General features: G+C 40.4%; 1 protein-coding gene and 2 long non-coding RNA genes across 3 annotated transcripts in view; 2 read left to right on the top strand and 1 right to left on the bottom strand.

Moving 5' to 3' along the window:
- LOC145447125 (uncharacterized) overlaps positions 1 to 686 on the top strand; it is a 469,805-nt gene extending 469,119 nt beyond the window's left edge. Inside the window, exon 13 of the mRNA XM_080325546.1 lies at positions 276 to 686. Coding sequence (XP_080181672.1) covers positions 276 to 670 — 395 coding nt within the window. The 3' untranslated portion in view covers positions 671 to 686. The remainder of the gene's footprint in view (positions 1 to 275) is intronic.
- The window catches only part of LOC145447147 (uncharacterized), a 286,300-nt gene extending 272,857 nt beyond the window's left edge, over positions 1 to 13,443 (top strand). The window contains exon 3 of the long non-coding RNA XR_013917470.1: positions 12,711 to 13,443. This is a non-coding gene — a long non-coding RNA (uncharacterized LOC145447147). The remainder of the gene's footprint in view (positions 1 to 12,710) is intronic.
- Positions 13,444 to 13,478: 35 nt separating this feature from the next.
- On the bottom strand, positions 13,479 to 14,999 carry LOC145447141 (uncharacterized). The gene is made up of 2 exons (XR_013917464.1): positions 13,996 to 14,999; positions 13,479 to 13,526 (listed from the first exon to the last, which is right to left on the bottom strand). It is a non-coding gene; the product is annotated as an uncharacterized LOC145447141 (long non-coding RNA).
- Between the last annotated feature and the right edge of the window lie 990 nt (positions 15,000 to 15,989).

Below are 15,989 nucleotides of genomic sequence, written 5' to 3'. Positions count from 1 at the left end.
TAAAGAGTAAGCAAAGTAAAGGATATAGGAACGAGTGAAATGTCCGTCAATTTACCGTTTCCCTGATATGGGTAACAAGAACGAGTAAGCTGGAAACACGGAAAAACGCTATTTCGACATGTTCCAGATTTGGAATGCAAAACGCATCAGAATGCTACCTCAAATACCATAAAGTGTAAATACCAAGCGAAGTATTTGATAGTAGGTCTATTTGCGAGTGAATGATGACTTCCTTCAAAACTGAAATCTGAAATGCTAATATTTTCCATTTTCAGTGCTCATCGACTACTGTGCCAGTGATGTTTGTCACGCCAACGCCACTTGTCAAAATGTTACAAGAGCGAATGAAAACAGCATCATTTATAGTTGTGAATGCCATGCAAATTTCACTGGTAACGGCACACATTGCGATTTCGATGAATGCGACAGCTCTTATGAAAATGATTGTCAAGATTATGCCACTTGTAACAACACTTATGGAGGTTATTCTTGCATATGCATTGACGGGTACACTGGAAACGGGACATATTGCAGCGATTTAAATGAATTTCATAGCTCTTACGACAATGCCTGTCACGACAACTCCTATACTGTACCAATACCGAGGGCAGTTATACTTGCAATTGCAGTGTTGGTTACAGTGGAAACGGGACATATTGCAGCGATATAGATGAATGTCACAGCTCTTACGACAATGACTGTCACGACATTTCCAACTGTACCAATACCGAGGGCAGTTATTCTTGCAATTGCAGCGTCGGTTACAGTGGAAACGGGACATATTGCAGCGATATAGATGAATGTCACAGCTCTTACGATAATGACTGTCACGACAACTCCAACTGTACCAATACCGAGGGCAGTTATACTTGCAATTGCAGTGTTGGTTACAGTGGAAACGGCACTTATTGCGATTTCGTTGAATGTCACACCTCATACTGGAATGACTGCCACGAAAATGCTACCTGTACCAACACCGAGGGCAGTTATTTTTGCACTTGCAATGAGGGCTTTGCTGGAAACGGCACTTATTGTGATTTAGATGAATGCCACATTTCAAACGGGAATGGATGTCACGAAAATTCCACTTGTACTAACACCGATGGAAGTTATGATTGCAATTGTATTATAGGGTACATTGGAAATGGCACATATTGTGATTTCAATGAATGTGAACGCTTGTACGACAACGGTTGTCACGAAAATGCTACTTGTTACAATACTGATGGAAGTTACATTTGCACCTGCAATGATGGATACACTGGAAACGGCAAACAATGTCAATATGTCGCTGAATGCGACTCATCTTATTTCAACAACTGTGGCAATAATTCAATTTGCAATGCAGGATTCATTCGGCGAAACGGAATGTGTCTCCGTGAGTTTAGCTGTAGTTGTTTCCATTTCCATTCTAGTTAATACATCACCGATAAGTCAAAATACCATTTATGAATCTACTGGCATATATTTACATGACTCACAAGTAAGGATCAAAGCCTTCTTCGAAGCCAAGTACACGCGTAGTTAAAAACCGAGTAATATTTCAGTGTTGAACCTTTTTGCAGTGACAAGTTGAAATTTTTGCTAGTTACCTGTTTTTTATTTTATTTATTTTTTCAGCCGTCATGGTCTGTAAGTTGTGACGTAACGCTGGAATGACATTGAGAATTGAAAATATAAGGTGAAGATAACTTCTTTGACGAAAAGGGCTTCCGACCCATGTCTTAGACTGACCGAAATATCTTTGAACCATTCCATATCGTATACGTCGACTATGTTAGGAGAAAATCGTCCGAGGACTCATACTACATGTTTTTAAGTGATCACAGAAGTATGGCAAAGTTCTACAACTTGAGAAAAACATTTTTTAATTACCGAGGTAAAATCAATAGTAGGCTACTAGGTGAAGTAGAGACAGTGTCGGAAGAATAGAAAGTTTGACTCACACTATAGTCGTGACGATGACCCTTACGCCTGACACATTCCTTTCCGTTTAGCCTAGCCTACTCGCGTACAATATCGAGATTTTCTCACTTGCACATCTTACGCCTGTGGTCTTTTACACTACAGTCACGATAGGAAGCAAGGAACGGCAAGTCGAATGCTGATTTAATAATAAAAGGTATCCAACTACGGAACGGCAATAAGTGAACTCGGGAATGAGCGATCTATAATAATATATAGATTGAAAAATTACTGCAACATCACACAGACATACTAGTTCTATCACGTGTTTGCCAACTTCACATAGTAGCCGCCATCGCAATCACCATATTATCAACGGATCAAAGTCACCGTGTCTTTAAGTCTGGTTTAAGCACTTCAAAACATTTATAATAGCCCCGTTCTTTTACAGCCGATTGCTCAATACTGCAGTCTCAAACGGATATAGATTCATTTATCAATTGTTCGGTAGTTGTCTCGGAAATAACGGGGATCATAACAAATTACGAAGGAAATATAACATCCATGCAAGCTTGCGGTGACATACCAGCAGGTAAATTTGCACATTAATTTGTACTACGAACATGTTTGTATTTGTTTCTTTTTATAGAGCGAAAGTTCTTCACCATTAATATCAATGATACAGGCACCAATGTAACGGACCTTATACCGGGATTAATATACCGGATAGTTTTATATGATGCTTCTACAAACGTCGTAATCAACAATGAAACGATATTTGTCCGTGAGTGTATCTTCTACTTGGATCTGTGTATTCCATGTGTGTTGGAATCTAATCTAATCAGAAAGTAATAACTGTGGTTGGGGATTTTAGCCATGATATTGCAAGACCTGTATTTTCCGCTGAAACATCGCTATCACTAGATAATGGGCCGTATGCACCAACATGTTTTGAACCCAAACTGAGCTCAAACAGGGGTTCAGGAGAGATTTCCAAAGCACCAACACCGAAACGTCAGTGATCTAGCGTTCATTCGCGCCGAATTTGATCGAAAAGTAAACAACCGCGGGAGGTTGTTTAAAATGTAGTTCAGTGCTTTGGCTTGATAGTCGCTGATTGTGGTCTCCTGTTTCTCGCGACTGGTTGACTGTAAATTGGTTCATGTTGAAGACGTAGGTGCACAATTTGCTATCTTTCCGTAAATTAGCAGACTTTCTAAGCTGTGTGAATAGATTTTAGATGTTTCCGAACCCAGTTACACCAATGTGAGGCCGAATGGCTTACAGTTTACTGTTAGTTGATCGGTATACCGGTATTAGCGAGTATAGTGGTGAACCAGGAAATCCATATGACTGCCTCAAGGTACCTGTAATGAAGATGCAATATTCTTGTATTGCGCCTTGTAGGTTTGAATGAAAGACTTTTGGGTCAAAAATAAATGAAAATTATGACCAAGTCTGACGTCTGTATACAGTGTACAGTTTTTGAAGTACCCTGCTGGGTGCAATTGATGAGGCGTTTTCCCTATAAAGTTTGATATATTTCACCATCATTGAAGCTATGCCAGTACAGCCGATATTACAGTAGATTGTCCTCATAGCCCAAATGACCGGGTTGGAATCCCGGTACGTTTAGCGTAATATATTTGGTGTACCACGACGGTTTTCAGCGTCACACCTGTGTGTATTAGTAGAATCTTTGATGTGCACGAGACACCGATTCCATATTGGCGAAATGGAAAGCACGTAGCTGTCGGCTGCCAATGTCACGTCATGTCATGAATTGCTGAATCCTCTTTTATGTAACTGTTTTAAGTTTAGTATGAAGTATGAGTACGGAATTTAGTAAAATGGACCCAAGACAAAACTGAAAGTTGATTTGCTTGCTAATGATGTAGGCTGTCGATTGAGTAGTGGGAGCAGAAGTTGTATGGATTTGTACTAGACGTCAGGAATCGTGGTCCTGTGATTTGCGCTCGCGGTCGGCTGTAGTTTTGTAGTTTTGGAGCCGCATGTCTTGCAAATCTCTATATTATAGTAATTTTACAGGTTTTAGGTTACATGAGTGAAATATATACACGTCCTAACAACGATAAAGCGTTTCACTAATCTGGAGATTCTCGGATTTGGTCACAGTCAATGAGAACCAGCATTATCAAGTGATGTCGGCCAAGAGACCATCCTCAAAAATGTGCATAATATGCAATAATATTATGTTGGAAGAAGACACATACATATACAAAAGAATCACCATGAAACTGGAGGTTATCGATTCCGATTTTGATGTACTTCGCAAAGAAGAGGGGACTAACTATCCTGGCTCGTATGTCAATCGCTAGAGATTTTGGCTGAATAGCATTACAAAGTTATCTGTCTGAGTCAAATTCCCCTAAAAGTCAATGACTGCAAGAGTACTCTAGTGATAGGACCGAGAAATCAAAAAACCAGTCATGGAAATGTGCATAATATGACTGTTTTGGAATTGAATCATGTTGGGGGAAGGTAGCCTACATCAACATGGACCACATTCATCTCGATTTCTACAATATCATCAACATGCAACTGAAGGTCATTCATTCTGATATTGATTTACTGCTCATGCTCAAAGAGGTGACAAACTGCCCTGGGTCGAACGTCAATTGCTAGAGATTTGGGCTGAATATCATTACAAAGTTTGCTGTCTGTGTCAAATTCCCCTAAAAGTCAATGACTACAAGAATACTCGAGTGGTAGGACCGTGAAATCAAGAATAAACCAGTCATGGAAATGTACAAATAGAGAGAGAGAGAGATATGATATTTTTTTTCGCCTGCACCATCGAGATGCTTTGACGACGGAGTTGCGATACGGCCCCATGAGGTCATCTAGTCTGCGCCCCCGTTTTTTTTTCTCCTCCATGCTATCCGTGATTGCTGAGCGCCTAGCAGGATAGCTGCGGATACCAATTTTCGAGTCTTTGGTATGACCCGGCCGGGGATCGAACCCACGACCTACCGCTCGAGAAGCCGGACGCATAACCATTACACGATCTCGCTCGACCGATTTGGAATTGTACCATGTTGGGGGAATGTTGCCTACATCAACATGGACCACATTCATCTCAATTTCTACAATAGCATCAACATGCAACTGAAGGCTGTCCATTCTGATATTGATGTAGCCTACTGTGCCTGTGTGATGATGGGACTAACTACCTTGGTCCGAAAGTCAATTACTTTATATTTTGACTGACCGTCATTCCGAAGTTTGATGCTTGAGTCAACTCGCCAAAAATATGTATATACCACCAATCGAAATATAGTGAATGATTAGATCGACTCTGAAGAATACTTCGGTTGGCACTATGATAAGGGATGTACAAATCTTACATATTCTATAACAAATAATCTTTTATCTCCAGCAAGGTGCTTACAATAATGCTTGAAAGAATTGGGTATGTATAGCATGGTATTTTATCATGTCTAGAGCAGAAAATGTTAGGTGTGCACACTGTGCAGTACTCATGATTGAATGAAAGCAAGGTGCTTACAATAATGCTTGAAAGAATTGGGTATGTATAGCATGGTATTTTATCGTGTCTAGAGCAGAAAATGTTAGGTGTGCACACTGTGCAGTACTCATGATTGAATGAAAAGGTTTTTACTTGGATGAGTTTGTATTTGTAGACTATTTTCATTTCATGTGTTTGGCTATCATGATAATTTATTGTGTGATGATGAAGACCAGACCCTGGAGATTCCTATTTACTTGACAAAAATGCAAATTGAAGGATTTCAGTTCTTTTCACAAACTGTTCAAGTATACAACATGATCATGAACAATGAAATAAGTCTGTCGATTTGTGTTACTTTATCAGTTCAGAATGTTGAATATATGCTGTGCAGATATGGTAGTTGGATTGGATTGTCGGGCTATTGAGAGAACACAGTAATGGTGGAATCTCGGCAAGTTTTGCGCAATTGATTAGGGGAGCACTGATGATTCTCAAGGTGACAGTACGGTACTTCCAAGGAATTAAGGAAGCACAGGACACTCATTCCGTTCGGGTTAGATTCGAATGTGGGTAAAACAATGAACAACAAAACACGCACTGTGAACACACAGAACAAGTTGTGCGGGGTGAGGACAGTGGGTGAAAAGCGCCATTGGCACTCGATTTTTACAGACAGTGTGGTGTCAAATATATATTCATAAGCCAGGATATTGTAAATTTTCGCCCTGTACTTCAATTTACCTCCTGGCAGAGCATCGCCAGTAAAGCCATGACATAATTTTGGAACTTTAAAAGCATGATGGCAAAGCTAGCAATGGTATTTGATTCGAAAATGGTTACAGAAATATAGCCGGAGTTTTGTGAATGGGCTCAGGTGCTCAGGTGCTCATCATTGAAATGGACATCGCGCTAGCGACCGCTGAGCAGGGCATGGTATGGTATGGTATGGATCGATATTTTGGTATGGAATATGGAAGAATGCAAGTATGGTATGGAATGGAAGATTTTAATCTATGGTATGGAACGACCTTTCCATACTTCCATACTTTGGTATTTTATACATTTTATCGTGATCTGTGCAAGCTTCATGAATCGTACGTTGATCGCTGCTCACTCAATACACGATCGCTTTTGTTATGTGTGGACGCTGTATAGGTACAAATACGCGCTTGTGCAACGGTTTTAGGAGCACTTGAAATAACATGATTTTGTGATATAATAATGACAACAGATGTTGATCTGATATTCTATTGAGTCTAGACACGACGTCTCCGAGCATAGTCTATCACGTGACGCAATAATTGGCAATGTAGGCAGCTCCAACTATACCTCATTCCTTGAGTGACGACAGCTCACAAGCAATCATGATTAGAGCCCGACCGATTATCGGTTCGCCGATAATATCGAGTCGATATCACACTTTGAAAGAATTACCGGTATCGGCCATTGGAGGTGAAAATATATCGGCAATTTTCGTGACGTCACATGGTGGTAGGAAGTCAGAAAACTATAATCCTTGACCGCTAGACTGGGAATATTGCTGTATTTCATATAGCTTATACTTGCAATATGTTCAGATACAGCTTTTCCAGTATATTTCATGTTCAAGTATGTCAATGACTGTAGAGCTGTTGAAATGAATGCTCTGAAGATTTGAAAATGCGCCTTTTGAGGTAGATTCCACCTTATTTGAATATCGGCTGAATATATCGGTGTTATCGGTGAAAGTGTTAGATATCGGTTTTATCGGTATCGGCCCAAAAATCTAATATCGGTCGGGCTCTAATCATGATGCAACGTACTAATTGCTCAATGCGATTGATAATTACATTTCTTCTGAAAGATTGTCCGCTCCGCACATTTATACTATTTGCATACCGAGATATCTTATTGGTCATATTTCAAACGCTCTCGCATTAGGATTATAAATTAGGGTGTGGGGTAGACATTTGAAATTCTCGCACTCCAACCACATGCTGTACTAATAATCACGCAGATCGCTGCAGTATTAATCGCCTGTAGCTGGGATATTTTATGGGTGCGAGTATTTACTTCAAACTTGCATGTGCATCATGCCAATGTAGCGGAAATGCGATGATATTCTTCTGGAGCAGGGGCGGGCAACCTCGCTAGTCGGTGGGCCGTATATAGGAAAATTAAGTACTTGGCAAGCCGGATTGCTGAATGGATACATTATTTGCGCATATATATACAGGGAATAAATCGTATTTAATGAATGTATTTTATCGACAGCAATGTCGCTTCAAAACCATTTCTCGCCGATAATGATAATACAATGTGGATTTGAAAACAGCATTGTCATACAGGCGTAGCCATGTTTGCTTCTCTCTGATCAACTAACTCACGGTGCAATCCTTAATTAAGATTTCAAAGCGTTTCATAAGTCCGGTACCCAAAATTCACCAAGATATATCAATTCATTATGGTTGAGTACATGATAAATGCCGATAATGCAAGTCTTCTCGCTTCGACGAACTTACGCGTAAGCTCCACTCTCGCACTCTCGCACCTTAATTACATACGCAGTCACTAAAATTTTACGTTCAAGCAAGTGGTGGAGAATCTCGGCTGACTGGGGCCGCGGGCCACATTATCATGTAAGACGGGAAACTGTCCGCGGGCCGGGCAAAATCTCGTCGCGGGCCGTATGTTACCTGTCCCTTTTATGGACGGTCCTCGATAACAATCTGCTGACTATCTCATTTTGCTCGCGGAAGCTATAGAGTAGACCAGGCGCGTATCCAGAGCGCGAAAAAGGGGGGGGGTTTAAGTGAAATTACCTATTATGACGTCATAATTACGACCACTCGTCTACACGCCAAGGCGAATATTTACGATATATTATAGTTCAATAATTAAAAGAGATTTGCGGTGAGTGGGAGATGTACGAATTCGATACAGACAATGCCTGAAATTTCGTGTTTTTACGTTATGATTGAACGAAATTCGTAAATGCTCACATTTAGTCATGAGCCGACCGACTAACGCCGCCGGTCTCCAAGCGCCTAGTTCCGGCCAGAGATGCACGATTTTGTTAGGTTTTGACTATATTATGCGCACAGCCGGTAGTATCGCAGCGGACGAACAAGCGCGGAATAGTGCGGTAGCATACACGAGGGCGATCGCGATCGCCACAGAGAGGTGTGGAGTGTACAGCTGTACACGAATGTGTGCATTTCGATGGCTTTACGGTCGAGGCTAGCACGGTCGAGCGTGTAGTACGCGCGAAGATAATTAGCCCTTAATTGCAGGCACGCAAGTCACTCTATTAATACAGAGTACACACTGGGATAATAACTTGAGCGACAGAGGACCTTGTCAGCCGATATCATTACGTTAACTTTACTAATAGGCCTACTCAATTCTCCCGTTCAGCGGCAACATAGTCCTGTATTTCAACGACAGCCACCTAACAATCGGGAACTTGAACGACTGAACGTGTATCGCTTTAGGCTTGTAATTTGAAATGTGAATTTCAATCGTAGGGCATTTCTCGCCGATAATCGCGAAGACAATGTGGATTTGAGAATAGCATTGTCGTACCGGTGCCGCCGTGTCTGCGTCTCGCTGATCAATCAACACGCCATGCAATTCTTAATTAGGATTTCAAGGCGAGCAGGCATAGCGAATTCGCGGGCGATGTTCATTGCCGACAACTTTGTCTTTGTCCGTATCGGCGGTATCGCGTCGGCCAATTAGATTAGATTTTCCTAAAATGCGTCTCTCGTTTTAGCAAGGCGAGAGAGAAATCGAGGGAAGAAAGTTGTGAACGTTAGCATCTGCCACAGCTGAAATGTAGCTGACCAAGCGCAGAATTCGTACGCAATTAGCGAAATATAACGACCTATTTTATCCTTTCGACTAATTCGGCGCATAATTCCAATATTTTGTAGGGGTTTTAGTCCCCTTAAATAACATTAAGACGCCATATTCACCTTCTCATACGTAAAAATGAATATGTTGAACTAATAAATTAGCAAATATTAGAGGCTATATTTGACATGAATTTTTAGGATTTTGAAAAGGGGGGGGTTCCGACCCCCTAAACCCCCCCCCTGGATACGCCACTGGAGTAGACTTACACGGTACCACACCACCGTGGACTAGACCTCACCAAAACAGACTCTGTAAAACTATTACCAGGAGATAGATTCGCATCATGGCTAGTTTAAGCAATATTGACATCCGAAATATCAATAATATAGGTGCTAGAAAAGGAAATATACTTACGATATTTTAGTATTTGAAAGTATGGAATATGTATCAAGTATGGTATGGAACAATGTTGGTATGGTATGGAAAATTGCAAGTATGGTATGGAGCGAGTAAGGCAAGTATGGAGTATGGAAAATTCTCGTTCCATACCATACCATACCATGCCCTGCCGCTGAGTACCACAAAAAAACTTGTTTTGTTTACCATTCGGTCGGCCTTGAGTAGCTTTTCAGGGTGCAAATTGAGCATCTATTTACTGAACGCTAGCTCGTCTCAATGATCATCAGTTCGTCTGAACGGCGTTTAAATATTGATGGTGCATCGCGAGAAATTTTGAACTGATGTTTCGTTTGAGTTATGTTCGAGCGAACAGACGATCAGACTTGAACGTGTTCAATGTTGGTGCATACGGCCCAATATTTAGGTTCATAGAACTTGGCGTTGTTGGTTGGGATCAGACATGGCGGTAGTCGTGTTTGTAATCGTAATCGAAATCGATTACATTCACAAAAATCGGAAGTAATCGTAATTGTAATCGATTTATTTCACATATCTAATCGATTTCTTTGCAAATGAAGGGTTTCTTGTTTCTTGTACAAGAACCAACACAGTGATTGAACAATGAACATTGATGAACAGGAATAGTGCGATATTCTATTGGGTTATTCATAAAAAATCATGGAATTTTTCGACTCGATTGCCCATTATTACATCACAAGTATTAGCCTTGTGCGTCATAGGGGTCACCAACCTTTTTGAAACCAAGAACTATTTCTTGAGTACTGATTAATACGATGGGTTACTAGTTACTCCCACCGTTTATCCGTGCTCAAATGGATTTCTTCACTTAGCTTACACCAGTGGTCCGCAACGTGGGCGAAATCGCCCCCAGGGGGCGATTTGCCGGTCTAGGGGGCGAAAATACCGAAGGGGCGATAGGAAGGCGATGACGCGTTAAAACGGCTATATTGGAGTCAAGTCTGAGCAATGGCTTTTTTTAGTCAACTCACGAAAATTTAGCTGTAAAAGTGTAATATCGAGGTCGAGCAATGCAGAAAGTTGGCCTTTTTGTTAATCAACTCGCTGGTGATTACAGGTTGTATGCCCATTTTTCGGTTCCCAATATTTGGGGAACGATGATCGTGATGTCATATTGCTACCTCCAATTTTACGTTTCCACGAAGTATTATAATAATGACTTGCCAACAACGACTTGGCAACATTAGGCCACAATGCCAAAGTGCAGGCTGACATTTTTGAGTACCAGCAAATTCATCAACTGGAACAATAAATGCAATAATAATCAATATCAAACAATAATATAATATCAAATCAATACATCCCGTCGCTTGGCCAACAATTTCGACGCGGACTCGCCAACTCCTAATCGGACTAGGTTAGACGGGACAATATGTTCACCAGCTATCTGACTATTGCTACATTGATACTGATCTGAGTGACCAACCAGTTTCATACTTCCGACAGATATTACCGCAAAATCAAGTTATACGGTTGCTAAGAGCCCTATCGGACGGATTTGGATTTTTATGATGCAATAAACATATTAAATCAAGATAAGTCCCTTATCCATCTTGGACTTTTACAGTAGAAAACGTTGCATTCTTTATATTATTACCGTAAGCACAACTTGCTGACCACCTACATGTAGCTTATTTCGTTTTTTATGCTGTGTGATTGCGGGTGAAGCTGACGGCAGAAAGTCACTAAGTATTCACAAACGGAAAGCTGGGCATATCGAGCAAACTTTTCAAACTTTCGTAGCGTGATTTTTAGTCTAATGAGGGAGCGATGGTGGACCGTTTGGATGCATTTACTCCACGTTCTTCAGCAAACCCAGTTGTTATCAGTTACAAGCCATATCAAATCTTCACGCCGAGCTTGATTTACCAGTGGAGATGAGACAACGAGGGCTAAATATTTTACTGTTTTATCGCACATCACAAGTAACTTGAAACTGCGAGTTCCCTTCGCTTGTCACGTGCGATCGGCGTACCAATCCTACAATCCTAGACTGGATTGTACGATTTTTGCTGCAAATGATTAGACACAAACCACGACAATCAACGCAATGAAAGACGTGGTATAAGTGTGGATTTTTGGCCGTCCATGTCAGTAATTTAATTTCTGCCTGTTACCTTGTAAATTGTGCTTGTTTTTAAATTTCTTAGCACCTTATGAGACACCAATACCAAGTTTGAGAGCTTCAAATGATTCAATATTTGCATCTTGGGACAAACCATACAACGGCACGGAATACTTGATCTCGTTTAAAGGTCTCAATATTGAAGACAACAGGGAAGTCAGGTATCGAAAAATCTTGCATATGTTTCAGAAAAACGATAGTAATCATGTCCTGTTTTTAGCACAACGGATTCACGGTGGGAATTCTCGGGCCTTGGTGCTGGCTATCTATATGAGGTTTGCATCACCCTTACCTTTTGCCAAGCGACTTCTCCGGGATTAGCGATGAAGTGCTCTAAGAGTTATACTTGTACGTATTTTTATTGTATTTCTTTTTGATCATTTACGCAGGCCGCAGATCATATGCAAGAATCACTATTATCATATATTCATATGGGTTATTATCTATAAATTCCAATCATTCTTTGCTAATGACTAATTTAAGTGATTCATCGCTTCAATTCTGAGATGCAATTTCACCATTATTTTCATGCGACTGCACTGTAAAAAATAAAAACCTCGATTTACCGCGAAATGTTTGGAAGCACGGTAGCCAGACATTTCGTGGTAATCTAACATTACCGTTAGTCAATGTAAATTTAACTTACACTCGTCCGGTAATCTCACTTTACACGCCAGACTGTAATGTTACAGTCACCTCCGGTATATCTAATCTACATGTTCTCCTGTACATTTGCGATCGAGACTGTCATTTTACCGCCTACCTACCTACATGCTGTTCCTGTAAATCAGGATTACATACCAGCTTGTAAATTCACGTACATCCATACCTATCGCAAAGCAACCCGATGCAAAAATATCGCAACATTTTCTTCACATCCACAAAACGACATTGGAATAAACTGTATATTAGGGCTGTTCAAAAATAACTTTTTTTCCCCGATTCAAGCCGGTCACCTCTTAAATCGTCAGGTTGCAGTAGAAAACCTTGCTCACCAAATTTCACTCGATTCCAACCAGTAAAGGCCTCCGCAGATCCAATTAAAAATTTTAATTTATTAGTGAAAATTTAAAAAAAAAAATTCCAAATTTTTTTGCCAACCCCATGAAATTGTTGAGCTGTCTTCAAAGACGTTGCAAAACAAATTTGAGTCAATTCCGACCAGTAGAAGCGGAGTTATGTGAGTTTTTCGATGATATTTCTCGGATTATCCTTGATTGGTGGATAATCCGTGATTTAGCAACGAAAAACTCACATAACTCCGCTTCTACTGGTCGGAATTGACTCAAATTTGTTTTGCAACGTCTTTGAAGACAGCTCAACAATTTCATGGGGTTGGCAAAAAAATTTGGAATTTTTTTTTTTAATTTTCCATAATAAATTAAAATTTTTAATTGGATCTGCGGAGGCCTTTACTGGTTGGAATCGAGTGAAATTTGGTGAGCAAGGTTTTCTACTGCAACTTGACGATTTAAGAGGTGACCGGCTTGAATCGGGGAAAAAAAGTTATTTTTGAACAGCCCTACTGTATATTCATTCATGATATCACGATGAAGTGGTTATCGATGGAAAAATATTGCTGCTGGAGGTCTAATTCTTCTTTAGGAGACATGCAGTAACACGAGTGGTCTCAAGAAAACGTGAATTAATTCCACCACCGGCCAAACTTCCAATTGTTTCTTTTTCTCGTTCTCATTCCTTCTGTGTAAGTAGTATCTTGCAGTTCCACTAAAAAGAATTCGTGCGTAAGTAGCTATATAAAGCAAAGTTCCTAACCTGGACAGTGGACATGACATTATAAAGACTAAGACAAATAGGCTAACAAAAATATAACATGTTTTGAAGTACCGGTACTGGCACATTGTGTGATGACGGCTCCGCCTTTTACATGACATAGCAGAGATTCATGACTTTATCTCTGTATTGAAGCAAAAGGTTCCTAATTTAAGGTGTGGCAAACAAATCCAGCAGTGGATGAAAATATATCTATGCTATGGCCCGAAAATGACATTAACAAGCCAACAGTTTCAACTCCTCCGCAGCGGAGTATGTGGTCACTATATAAGTCGACAAATATCCCAAAATAGAACAGAGAATGCGGCGAATGAAATATATCAATCATGAAATCTAAGTCATCGAGGGCTGGTGTGCAGAGTCAGATATTCACGGTAACAAATACTATGTAGTACTGTATTACCTTTTAAGATGCGTATGCCATTCAGCATTCCTAGGAATCTTCAACGATCGTGTTCACTTTCTTCAAGCACAAGCTTCGCTCCACCCTTTGCTCAAATCTCACTAATGGCCACTGGCCAGACGACACTCGAACGATTTCGAAATAAATGGTATTCATCCGCTGACACATGACACCAATAATATTTACTGGCCACGTTATAATGTTTGATCTGGGTCGTTTTTTCCATACAGAAACATTTATCATTGCATATAGTCCCTTTTTTCATCTAATTTCGTATAAATTGATGTATATTCCATGTGTTGTTCACTACTTACTGTACTTACCTAACCAGACGCTGCTTGTGATGTCACAGTTGTGCGTTGGTTGTTTACTACGAATCTCAGAAAAAGCAGTCACCTAATGTCACCTATTACAGGTCGCCTTGTCCGCCATTAACAAATGGTTAGCTGAGCATGCGGTGCTGATATTTCTAGTTTCCCCGAGCAATATTATACATCCTGAACTAATTTTCTAACTTATCAGCCTTATCCGTGACAACGAATGTAACCAGCGAGACTGGCCGTACAGCCATTGCCTTATAATATAATATGGCTACGGTGTACCACATTAGCTACGATCGTCAGTTATTTCTTGTACCCTGCTAAGCTTAAATTGATACTAGGGCCAACAATTTCGGTATGACAGACCCCAGTCTCGCAAACGAGGTTCAATCAGGTCAAATCGCCTCTATAGAATGATATATCAGTAACATTCAGTTCTACGTATACATTGGCTGCAGCGATTTTGAAGCTAATCAATTTTGCCAATAGCCCGGTAAACTGCAGTAACGAGTAACTGTCAGTAATTTTGCGAAGAAATTCTGGTAACTTACGTTACAGCTATATTAAGGTAATATTACATATCAAAATGTAAAATGACTAGCTACGCACAGTAATTGGCTGCGACCGGTAATTTGTGGTAAAATTTACAGAGATTTCCCAGTAAATCTACCAGATTTTTTACAGTGTGGGTGATAAATGTTTGCTGAACGAGATTTCAATGATTGCTATGTTTAAAGTAGCCAGTTTTATGGTAATAGTCATTGCTATCTGCGTATATTTTAAGTACTCCCGATATGTTGAGTAGGTTCCTAGTCAACGTGGAATTCTTCTATCCGCTTGCTTGTATTCTAACAGTGCCGGGACGAGTTACGGGCTTCGACTACGAATCCACTGATTCGGCCTTGGTCTGCTTGTGGAGAAATTCTCGTGGAACAGAAGACGTACGCGTGGACGTTGCTATTGGCAGGAATTCTCTACAAACCGCTAATCTTTTGAGATATGGCGGTAGATTGGCATGCGCCATCGGAGTGGTAAGATATAGGGATGGTGCGACACCCTAAAAGGTTCAGGTTCGTGTGAACGCGAACCTTTTTGTACACCAGGGGTGTCAAACATAGGGCCCGCGGGCCGCATTCGGCCCGCGAAGCAATTCAGAATAGATTGAAAAATGCTTGTAATATCCGGCACATTTGAAACAAATGTTGAGATTTTTGTAAGAAAAACTTCTATTAAATCAGTGGTTCCCAACCGGGGGGAATTTTGAAATTTTTTGAGGGGAATCTGGTACCAGGGTTGTAACGCAAGATACATGTGGTTCACAAGATTTTCGACTTTTATGATAGAACTGTAAAGTATGAAAATAATTCAATACAATTGTATGTCTCTTTTGGCGGATTCTTAGCTAGATATATGTTAAAATGATTTTTAAAATCTCCCTTTCCGTAGAAATTCTACCCCCTGAAAAAATGAGACGCGTGAGACGATTTTGTTGGGCCCGCAATAGCCTCTCGACCAAATTGCTAATAGGCAGGGAAAATTCATGCTGAACTCAGCATACGACCGCTGGGGAAAATGTTTACCTTTATTAAGCCAGCAAAAAAAATTCATCGATTCAACGCAAGGCCATCGGACAATCGAACTTAATGGTGATTTATTTGTAGTTAGCAGCTACCC

The sequence above is a fragment of the Botryllus schlosseri genome, chromosome 9 (assembly GCF_051294905.1).
Source record: "Botryllus schlosseri isolate E-star chromosome 9, Bs_hap1, whole genome shotgun sequence".
Classification (NCBI taxonomy): Eukaryota; Metazoa; Chordata; class Ascidiacea; order Stolidobranchia; family Styelidae; genus Botryllus; species Botryllus schlosseri.
The sequence above is the reverse complement of the archived record's forward strand: the minus strand, read 5'-3'. Positions and strand labels throughout refer to the sequence as shown.